This window comes from Nicotiana sylvestris, chromosome 7 (assembly GCF_000393655.2).
Source record: "Nicotiana sylvestris chromosome 7, ASM39365v2, whole genome shotgun sequence".
NCBI lineage: Eukaryota > Viridiplantae > Streptophyta > Magnoliopsida > Solanales > Solanaceae > Nicotiana > Nicotiana sylvestris.
In genome coordinates, this window is record NC_091063.1 from 23,439,608 (window position 1) to 23,451,418 (window position 11,811).

General features: G+C 32.7%; 2 protein-coding genes across 2 annotated transcripts; one reads left to right on the top strand and one right to left on the bottom strand.

Annotated features, from left to right (window-relative positions):
• Positions 1 to 2,269: 2,269 nt before the first annotated feature.
• Positions 2,270 to 3,008, bottom strand: LOC104216761 (myb family transcription factor PHL12-like). Its single transcript, XM_009766879.2, has 3 exons — positions 2,767 to 3,008; positions 2,590 to 2,666; positions 2,270 to 2,365 (listed from the first exon to the last, which is right to left on the bottom strand). Exons 1-3 carry the CDS (start codon positions 2,918 to 2,920, stop codon positions 2,270 to 2,272), a joined length of 327 nt encoding a protein of 108 aa, XP_009765181.2. The 5' UTR covers positions 2,921 to 3,008.
• Positions 3,009 to 8,036: 5,028 nt separating this feature from the next.
• Positions 8,037 to 8,489, top strand: LOC104212415 (uncharacterized). The gene has a single exon (XM_009761659.1). The coding sequence runs from the start codon at positions 8,037 to 8,039 to the stop codon at positions 8,487 to 8,489; it is 453 nt and encodes a 150-aa protein (XP_009759961.1).
• Positions 8,490 to 11,811: the final 3,322 nt, after the last annotated feature.

Genomic DNA, 11,811 nt, shown 5'->3' on the forward strand with positions numbered 1-11,811 from the left:
TGTTAAGGTGGTGACCGGCGGCGTTGTTGCCGCCGGGTTTCAGGCGGTGGGGAATGAGGGCGGCTAGGGTTAGGGGTTTGGTTCGGGGAAGATGATGAATAGTAAGGAAGGGGGGTGCTTAGTTAGGGGGCCGGGGTAGGGGTTTGGACTTTATATAGGGGAAGGGTGGATCAATCTTGACCGTTAGATCAGGCAGAATGAATGGCCAGGATCCGTTCATTAAACCAAACGATGTCGTTTGGTTTAATGCCAGGGTCGGGCTGAGTCGGGGCAGTGGGTCGGGTAAGGATCACGGGTTAGGGTGATGAGATCTCAGCCGTTGGATGGATTCGATCCAACAACCATTGATGAAATACGACCAAACGCTGTCGTTTTGGTTCGTTTAAATTGGACCGGACATGGGAGTGTTGGGATTGGGCTGTGGAGGGGATTAGTTTGGTTGGGCCTGATTTTGTTTAGAATTTTTTGGCCCAGATCCGTTTTATCCATTTAATTTCCACTCTTTTTTTTTTTAATTTCCAATTTATTTCTTCAATTTATTAAAATCCTAATTAAAATTATAAAAACAAAAATTATCATTATAAAAAATACTGATTACTTTTAACAATTATTAACACATAGACAAAACATTAATCACACAGTGAAACATTTAAAATAGAACCAATGCATATTTTTGTGATTTTATTTTTTAATCAATTATTAAATGCATAATTAAATCCTAGATTTGCATGAAACATATATTTTTATTTTTATTTTGTTTAATTATAACAAAGCCAACATTTACGGACAACACAAATAATTAACAAACACCACACAAATTCTAAAAATTGCACACTAAAAGAGATTTATTTTATTTATTTTTGATTTATTTTGGAGTTATTTTCGAGAGGCAAAAATCACGTGCTCACACTTATTGTCGCCCAAAATAAAATGTGCGAAACTAAACTATGCCACCTAGAGGTCATTTGATAGGATGTATAAGAATAGTACTAGTAATATTGGGATTAGTAATGCTGAGATTAGTTATGCTAGGATTTGTTATGCTGATATTATTTCTTATCCACTATTTGATTAGGTGTATTAAAAATAATATTCATTGCATAAGGGTGTATACATGCTTATCCATGTATTAAAAATAATATGCATTGCATAGGGGTGTATACATGCTTATCCATGTATTAAAAACCTTAGTATTACTAAAACCATAATTTGCTATGTCTTAATAATTATACATAGGATAATACCAAATAAGGTGTATAAGTAATACATGTATTACTTATACATACATTAAAGAAACACAACCAAACAAGGTATTCGGTAATACAAAGCTAATACATGTATTATTTTTCGCTGGCCCCTTAGTGCACAATATTTTAAGAAAATGTACATCCCATATATGCTTCTTCAAATATCCGAATAATACATTCTACTAGTTTTTATTACTAAGCTCAGCAACGTCTGCAAGATTTACCGTAAACAACGATTTTTGTAGTGTGTTTCACTACTTCGTGAATATTGCAGAGAGGATTATTATCATTAGATATAGTACATTAAATCATTTCTTTCACCTTTCTTGAAATTATTTTATTTTACAAAAAGTTTTTACTTTTGTAATTTGCGAGGTAACCTACAATTTTTACACTTTAGGCATTCTTAGATCCACTTGATTTTGGTTCTCTGTTTCCAGAATCTTGATCTGGAGCTGCTGCTGGAAAATTCAAGTCCAAATGTTCTTTTCCTTCTTTCATTTGAAGCTCAATCCTTGCTGCTGCATCAGCTTGCATTTCCTGTCTTGCAATTTCTTCAGCTTCTAAATTCTCCTTTTGTTCTGCCCCTTTTGTCACCTGTTATTATAGGCCCCAATTGTGTCAAAAAGGTAATTAAGAATAAAAAATGACACTGATATTGTAAATATATATATATATATATATATATATATATATCTTTATGTTGTTAGTGCAACAGATTGTACAGACCTTAGGTGACAGAGATATTTCTTGCATATCAATCTCCGCGTTTAGTGATTCGCGGATCTGCATTTCTCTCCATAGTTTGTTAAATAACATTTTAGAATTGCCATTAATTAATTCAAGACAATAAACAGAGATTTAATAAACTCGTGCTGTCCACTTACCCTTTATCATGCAGCATATGTACAGCAGCTTCATTCTTTTCACTTCTCTTAACTACTCAAAATTCCAAGAGAAACAAGGAGGACAGAACCTCTAAAAATTAATTGTACCTTTATATATATATGTACCAAAAGAATTCAGTACTGTCCATATATAGTTATACTATAAGTTATTAAAAACTTGCCTTTACTAGTGTTAGGGGTGCTGATGATGTCTTTACTCTGTCTGTACTTCTGAAAACAGCATGAACTCAAATATTAGTTAAGTGTTGAATTACTTCATCATAACAAAAAATGCAAGAGTACTTGAAACTTGTATAAACTTGTTGTTGAAGATATCATTAAGTAAATAAAAATGTGCTCTCACTAACAGCTTAAACTTTTAGATGAGATGATTACACACTTCAACAATATGGTATCAGAACAGGCAGAAGCCCTGGGTTCGAGTCTCCGAGTACCTGGAGATGGCTTTTGATATGGTCTGAAGTGATATCTTCATCATCCATGAGTTTCATTATATTCTTCGGAGTTGCTTCTGCTCATTCAAAAATTTTAAAACATGTATGTTTATTCCTATTGTAATATACATACCAAATATATTATGTTCATCGCGTAATATATATAGTAAGACAGACCAAATGGACCTCCTAATTCATTCACTGCTTCAACAAAGTGATCATGGACCTCCACTGTCCACCTAAACCTTGGTTTTCTGTTCAGATCATGACTTGGGACGACGGCTTTTTCAGATGTTTCTTCACTCTTTTGCTCCTTGCTGCTTCCCTCCATATTCTCCCGGTTGTGCGTAGTTGCAGTCAGAGGAGGATATATACTGATTCTACGAGTTCAACTGAAACTATTGCTTATGACTCGATTGATCCTATATACATGTATAAAAAGAATATTAATAAGTATCTAGAGACATTCTGAACCCATTAAAATTTGAGTTCACCTTTAGTTGCAATGTGGATAATTATATTCTATAAACAAAATCAACTAAAACCAGAAATTGTTAAAGAAAAATAAGAGATGTTTGAGCAATACAAACTGCATGCTAACCCTAATGCAGCTCGTTATATGGAGTGCTACTCCATAGAAATATCCTAGGTCACCAACCTGATCATCTCTTTGCTCTAGTTTTTCTATATATCCAAGCACTCTTCTTAATAGCAATTCTGGAATCAGATGACTCCCCATTTGTGGTCCTGCCGCTCCGTAAGTACCTGTTCTGCTGGCAACAACATACCCAGTATAATCCTACATAGTGGGTTTGGGGAAAATAGAGTGTGTACGTAGAGAGAGGTTGTTTTCAATAGAACCTTCGACTCAGGAAATGTAAAATAGTTGTTCTGCTGCTAATACTAATTGTGTTTAACTTCTATCTAGTATGGTCACCTTAAAGATAATTACGCTAAAGTCCAAGAAAAAGAGATTAGTAGCCTGAGAAACAAGACAATTATTACCAGCTGTTACACTAATAGTGTAATTAGTCAAATTCATACTTCTTTTGTTCCCGCCTAGTGTCCGGCAACTGCATTAGGGCCAAACTAATCCGGATTCACAGTGCATAGACCAACTAAGGGAGGAAGCGCTTGAATTTCTTTTTATTCCAAGAATTCGAACCCGAGACCTCTGTTAAGAATGAAAGGATCCTATACGGCTCACCAAAACCTTGGTTGGCAAGTCAAATCATACTAATTAAGCTTTTGAGTCGAGAAAATTATGATAAGCAGTGTAGTGTAGTTACTATACTTGGCACTAAAGTTCTCAAATTTCTATCTTATCTTTGCTACAAAAAGATGCGGGACTGCAAGTGCATGCAACCTGCCATTAAAAGAGATGGATATTCCCTCATTATTTTTGCTAGGTAACACAAAACAAAAGAATTATAGTACTGTTATCTTTGGATGATCTAATCAATGTTACCTTATCATTTGCGATATTTTTTTCGACGATCAGGATGTCAAATTCAGCCTATTATAATATAACACATCCAACCCGCCTAAGTTTGAGTGGATTTGGTTGTGCATATATTCCCTGCTACATAAAGAATTAGCCGTACACCCACTCCACTCTTTAAACTAAAAATAATTGGTTGGATATATAAGATATGTATAATTCATACATAATATATGGATAACCGTGTATAATCGGTATATAATCTATATATACCGGTTACGAAAAGTAAGTGTAAATACAATCAACTATATATATAGGCGATCTATTGATTGTATTTACCCTTAGTTTTCGTAACAGTATATATAGATTATATAAATTATATATATAATTAAAAAAAAATTGCGTGAGTTAGGTTAAAACATATTATTTAGTGCAAATTGACCCGCACTTCTAAATTCAAGTATACAGGTAATATATTAAAGACAAACCTCCCATACCATCATCATGCATTGAAACTCCTTTTATTTTCAGTTTTTATTAATTTCTTCCTTTTGCTGTTATTTTGACCAATAGAGCATACTTCATATGTCTGTAAGAACACATAATTACATTAATCATGATGTTATCTTTATTTGGATTCCTATATTTCTGCAAACAAATTTGCATTAATCTGCTCACATGATCCGTTAGGACCCGACCCACCCTTATTTCAAAATTATTTGATATATTATTTTTGTTTGATTGAGAAATTGTGTGATAATCATATTTATTTATTTATTTAAGTAATTTAATAAATGATTTTTTTTGGTTATACATCATTTCGGGAAGTAATCCTACTAAAAGTCGTAATTGATATTTATTTATAATTTTAATAATATAATATTCGAATTAGTTTGTGCTTTCTTCAATCATTTTACCCTCTATTTTTATTTTTCTCACAATCTATTTGTATTTTTCACCAATTCGTTTTTATTAATTAATTATTTTATAAATAAAAATACACATATTAAATCTTCTTGGCCTTGTCATTTTTTGAAATTAAGTGCTTGCTTTTGTAGGTCTATTTTAGGGATATTCGTTGTTGTTTCAACGCAAGATCTTTTCTTTCCTTTATAGCTAATTTCAATGCTTCCTAAAATAGGCACTTCCTCTATATATGTACACATATTTATTTCAGCAGCTTATTTTCCCATGTCATAAATCAAACCATCCAATCTGGTTATGTGCTCAAATCTGACCGTCTAATTTTGTAGTGAATTTTGACAAGAATGTACTGCTACTTAATTGGTTCTTTATCCTTTTTCCCTTAGGGAATCTGATGCAGTCATAAATACTAACCAATAAACTAGCACTACGTGACATATACTTTTGTGCTTAGGATGAGATGAGATTCTTACAAAATATCTGCTCTCTTTAATCCAGGTCGATATCTTCTAGTTCTACTATACTAAAGTACTCACATATATATATAACAGTGTTAGTTATAAATTAGTATTAGTACTCGCGCACGGACACAAATCATGTTCAGTGGCGAATCCATGATTTTAAAGTCGTGGGTGCTCACTGATAAAAATTGTAAAAGAAGAGAAAAAAAGAGTTTAATTATGGGTGCTTACTCAATATTTATCTAAATATTTTTATAATTACCTATACAAATTTACTAAATCTTGTCAAAGATAATGGGTGCTTGAGCACCCAAAAACAGCATGTAGATCCACCATTGATCATGTCAGATTATGATTTGGATTATTTGAATTATGTATAAATAACTTTAAAATATAAACCTTCCAGATAAAATTTATAGATAATCATTAGATATTAATTAAGAAGCAAGACATAAAACCATTTTGCAAATCTCTTAATAGATAAATAACAACTTTCTCACCTCAAATTTAAATAAGTTTTATCATTTTTCTTTATGATGAAAGTTTTGATTAATTTCTCTCTATTTATTCCTTATTTTTGCTATTTTATTATTCAATACATAATATTATTACATTGTTATGTGGCTTTCATTAGCTTGTTTAATTTAATATCTATTTCTACCACACTCATTTTATTATTAATCATAAAAGTTAATTTTTTATTTGTTTGAACACATTATATGTAATGGTAATATTTTCACTATCATTTTATTTCTCCATGTACTATTTCTAAAAATAATAAAATAATAAAATGAAAGAAAGCAGATCAAGTGGTTAGTTAATAATTATATTTGGAAAGCTATCAAAATTTATTTAGTATAAGAATGTGAGTCAATTTTAATTGATTTCTACCATAAATTAAATTTGATCAAATCTAAGTTGTTTTAATCCTTATTAAATTTGTCTAAAAATTTATTTAGATTATGTCTTAAAAATGCAAAGTAGAAATATTTCTATTTAGATTATTTCTCCGTACTATTTCTAGGTGACATTTTCTGAATATGCCACTTGGCTTAATGTCATGCATCACTACATTCATTTTAATATATATATAATATTTAAGTTTTTTCTTATCTTATAAATAACTTTATACTTTATGTAAGATCTTATTTTACTGCTTGAATTTTTTTAATTTTTGAAGTCAATAAATCTTTAATATCTTAAGTAAGTTTTATTTTATGTTTTAACTTACTTCAAAGTATAAATAGTCATAGGTTATCTCAATTTATGTCTTTCTATATTTTTTTATTTTTTTCCCATTTTAGTTTTTAATTAAATTTTTATCTCCATATTTCTAGCTAATTTAGAAGAAAATCTATGAGTGGATCAATAGAGAAATAGATATATTTAGATTATGTATAAGATTCATTAAATTACTTCCTTTAATATGTTTCCATTTATAATTTCTAATAATTAACGTTGTCATACAATTGCCAAGTGGCTTCATTTTAGCTTGCCACTTGGCTTAACCATAATGCATACTACTCTCCTTTTAATATAATGTAGATATAGATGTTCAGTTTAGAAACGAAAGGCAGCTAATTTCTAAGAATATCTAAACAATCACGTAAAGAGCAAATAAAGGCAAGATATTTGTCTACTTTTAAACATATTCCAAGTCCTCCCTATTTGTCATGTGCATATTTGGAGGTGCTACATCTGTCCAATTTGTTAGATATGATTTTAATAATGCAAATAATATATCTGTTTTATGTGTAGGAACTCATGGATAACATTCAAAGATCGAAGGAATCAATTAGAGAAAATCAAGGAATCAATGGATAGCTACAAGATGAAAGGAATCAATTAGGGAAATCAAGGAAAGCAATTCGAAATTAGAGAAATCAATCAAAGCCAAGACGGAATCAATCAAAGCCTAGACTTAAGGAATCAAATAAATCTAGCATATCCAAATCTAGAAGGAGCAAGATTTTGGGAAGCATATATGGAAAATCATTCAAGTCTCTCGTCAAGCATAGCCGTTGTTGTATAAGCTTATTCTTGGAAAGAATTAATTTCTTTCCAAGGATCAAATCTCTCCAGAAACGAAGCCTCTCTCAAAGTATTTAAACTTGTATCTGTACCCTAGAGCCATATTCTTTGATCGAACCAAATACCTTCTCTTTGTTCTACTGCAAACAAACATTGTAGCTTTACTAAATCTGCTGTGTAACAAGTTAGAGAAGAAAGAGAGAGCAACTTTGGTGAGGCATTGTATCAAAAGAAACAAGTGATATAGAAACTAAGCTATCAATGTAGATCACACCATTCTCTGTGTACTCGAAGAAACTCATTCACTGAAAGAGAACCCCCTTGCAACCCAAAGGGACTGGACTAGGATTCACATTGAATCCGAACCAGTATAAAAACTTCGATGTCTTTAATTCCTGCGTTTAATTTCTGCATTTTAAATTCTGTCCTTATTAGTATCAAGTTCTTACATCTAGTCGACTAATTGTAAAACTAGTCAACTAATAACTATTAAGTTTAAAAATAAATAATTCACCCCCTCTAGTACTTTCAATTGGTATCAGAGTGAGACTCGTACTTTTCTTTTGCTTAACAACTTGTGAGAAAAGATCATGGCAAATCAAGTTATCATAGCATCACTCTTTCAAGAAGGAACTTCCCAAGTAAGGCCACCATACTTCAATAGACAACATTTCTCCCACTGGAAAGCACGTATGGAAATATATGCAAAGGCGTATGATGTTAAAGTGTGGAGAGTTATCAAAAAGGGAAACTATCCTCTGCCGGCTGCTGCTCAACCTCTTACTAATCCTGAAGATATAAACTCATATACAGATGAGCAAATGGCGGTTGCGCAAGTCAACAACAAGGCAAGAAATTTGCTCTATAATGCTATAAGTGGTGAAGAATATGAAAAAATCTCCAGTTGTGATACAACCAAAGAAATGTGGGAAAAGCTTGAAGTCAAAAACGAAGGAACCGACAAAGTAAAGGAAACACATATCAACATGTTGGTTAACGATTATGAACTCTTCCAGATGGAAGAAAGAGAATCTATTGAGTAAATGCTTGCCAAATTCAGTAAAATCATTAGAGATCTAAAAGCTTTCGGCAAACCATACTCAAGTGGTGATCAAGTTAGAAAGATTCATAGAAGCTTACCAACCACTTAGCAAACTAAAGTAGTCATACTTGAATCATATGATCTGAATAAATTGTCTTATGATGAACTTCATGGAGACTCATAGCTTTCAAAAAGACATATCTTAAGAAAACAAACTAAGAAGAAAAGAAGAAAACAGTTGCATTCAAGGCCACAACTGAGATAGCTGAGAATGATATCGATGATGATCCTGAAGCTCTTCAGAAGAAATTGCTATGATGTCAAAAAACATGGATGGTTTAATGAGAAGATTCAGGAATACGAGAAGAGGAATGATCCCACCTAGGGGAACCAGGCAATACAACGAACAAGATAAGAATGATGGAAAATGCTATGAGGGTGGAATATTTAGACATATTCAAGCCGAGTGTCCAGATCTAAAAAGAAAAATCTCCAGAGGTTTCAACAAAAATAAATCATTTGGAAGTTGGAGTGATGAAGACAGTTCAGAACACGAATAAATAGCAAATATTTGCTTTATGACAATTCTTGAAAACGATATGAACAAACTTTTAGGATGCTGGACAGATGAGGATACTTCAGACGAAAAATGCAAAGATAACAATGAAAACTGTTTCATGACTCGAGGTGAAACAAGCAAGGTAAGGTCTTATAATTGTGAAAGATGTAATGAATTGTAGGATATTCTTGATCTCACTTTGAAAGAGTCTCAAAAAATAATGAATGAACTAAAGAGACTCAACAAAGAAGTAAAAGACTGGAAACTCAAACATGAAGTATGTGAAATCGAAAAAGAAGTACTTCAAGAAGAGTTTGAGGAATTGCAAATGCAACTCAATGGCATGCGCAAATCCATAAGTCATAGTTCAATTAGGTCAAACCAGGCGATTTTCAAGTCAGCTGGAAAAGGACCAGCCAGAACCGAGTCCGCTAGTACTAACACTAATGAAAGACCCAAAAATGGGTCAGGAATTACGTGTCACCACTGCAATAAAAATGGACATAAATATTCTTTTTGTCGATTTTGTAAGTCAAATATTTCAGGATGGATTTGGAAACCCAAAAATAATTCTGAACCTAGTAACACTAACTAACCAGGACCCAAGCAAGCTTAGGTACCTAAAAGAAAGTAAACACTATGTTTTGCAGGAACACCACAGAATAAGTCTCAAAGGAAAATAGTACTTAGACAGTGCGTGTTCCAGTCACATGACAGGTGATAAAAACCTGTTCAAGGAAGTTACAAAAATAGATGAAGGAAGCGTTAAGTTTGGTGATGACTCGAAAGGAAAAATAATTGGTACCGGAACAATTCCCTTCAATAACAACTATGATATCATTGAGGTTTATCTAGTTGATGGGATTAATTACAATCTTCAGAGCATAAGTCAGCTATGTGACTCAGGATATGAGGTAAAGTTTAAGAAAACAGGTTGTGGTATTGAAGATGAGACAGGTAAAACAATCCTCCTAGGTAAAAGGTATGGAAACGTTTACATTCTCGATGGTTTTGAAAATATAGATGGTCATATCTGTTTAACTTCCATATCTGATGATCCCTGGTTATGGCATAGGAAACTTGGTCATGCAAACATGCATTTGATAGAAAAACTTTCCAAGCATGTGTTAGTTATTGGCTTACCCAAACTGAATTTCTCTAGAAATCATATATGTGATGCTTGTCAAATTGGAAAACAAACTAGAAACTCTTTCAAAAATAAGGATATTGTATCTACTTCTAAATATCTGCAACCGCTTCATATGGATTTATTTGGGCCTACTAAAACTGCTAACATAGGAAGAAAACGATATGCTTTTGTTATTGTTGATGATTACTCGCATTTTACATGGGCGATTTTCTTATCTCATAAAAGAGGAAGCGTTAAAAAACTTTGAAGTTTTCTGTAAGAAGGTTGAAAGAGAAAAGGGGTACCTGATTACAACAATCCAAAGTGATCATGGAGGAGAATTTGAAAGCAGAGCATTCGAAGACTTTTGTAATGATCAAGGATATACTCATAATTTCTCTGCACCAAGATCATCCCAATAGAATGGAGCCGTGGAAAGGAAAGATAGAACAATACAAGATATGGTAAGAACGATGTTACTAAACCATTCACTACCAAACCATTTCTTGGCAGAATGAGTAAGTACATCATGTTACATTCTCAACCGATGTCTCATAAGGTCTATTCTGAAGAAAACTCCTTATTAACTGTGGAAAGGTGATGAAGATCAAATTCAAGAAAGTCAGGAGACAAGCTAATCACAAAAGTCGACTGATGGATCTGACACTGTGATAGAGTCAACTAATGAAACCAGCAACAATCCACTATAACCTCCAAAAGGAGTTGTCTATACAGTTCACCCAAATAAATGGAGAAGTGAACCTGAATACCCTAAAAAATTCATCATAGGAGATCCAAATGAAGGAATAAAATGCCAGGAGAGCTCTCAAGAAGAAAGCAAACATAGCACAAATCTCTTAGATTAAGCCAAAGAAAATAGAGGAAGCTCTTAAAGACTCAAGCTGGATGCAAGCAATGCAGGAAGAGCTAGATCAATATGACAAAAATCAAGTATGGAAATTGATACCCAAACCTGAAAACGTTCCTGTAATAGGAAAAAAGTGGGTCTTCAGAAATAAGCTCAATGAGGATGGAAAAGTTGTAAGAAACAAAGCCAAATTAGTTGGTCAAGGATATTCACAACAAGAAGGAGTCGACTATGACGAAACCTTTTCCCCAGTAGCTCGACTGGAATCTATACGAATTCTTTTGGCATATGCATCCTTTAAAGGATTCAAGTTATTTTAGATGGATATTAAAAGTGTCTTTTTAAATGGTTTCATTGAAGATGAAGTATATGTGAAGCAACCCCCTGGGTTTGTAGACTCAAAGTTTCCCTATAATGTGTATAAGCTAACTAAAGCACAGTACGGACTGAAGCAAGATCCACAAGCATGGTACAGAAGATTAAACTTTTTTCTTATTGATCATGGGTTTATAAAAGGTAAAGTAGACACTACTCTGTTTATTAAAAGATCATCAGAAGGTAATCTCATTATTCAAAATTATATTGTTGATATTATATTTGGCAGTACTAATCCTCTTATGTGCAAGGAATTTTCAAATCTTATGCAAAGTGAGTTCGAAATGAGCATGACGGGAGAACTAACGTTTTTCCTTGGACTCCAAATTCAATAATCTGAAGAAGGAACATTCATATGTCAGAATAAATACACAAAGGAATTGATCCAAAAA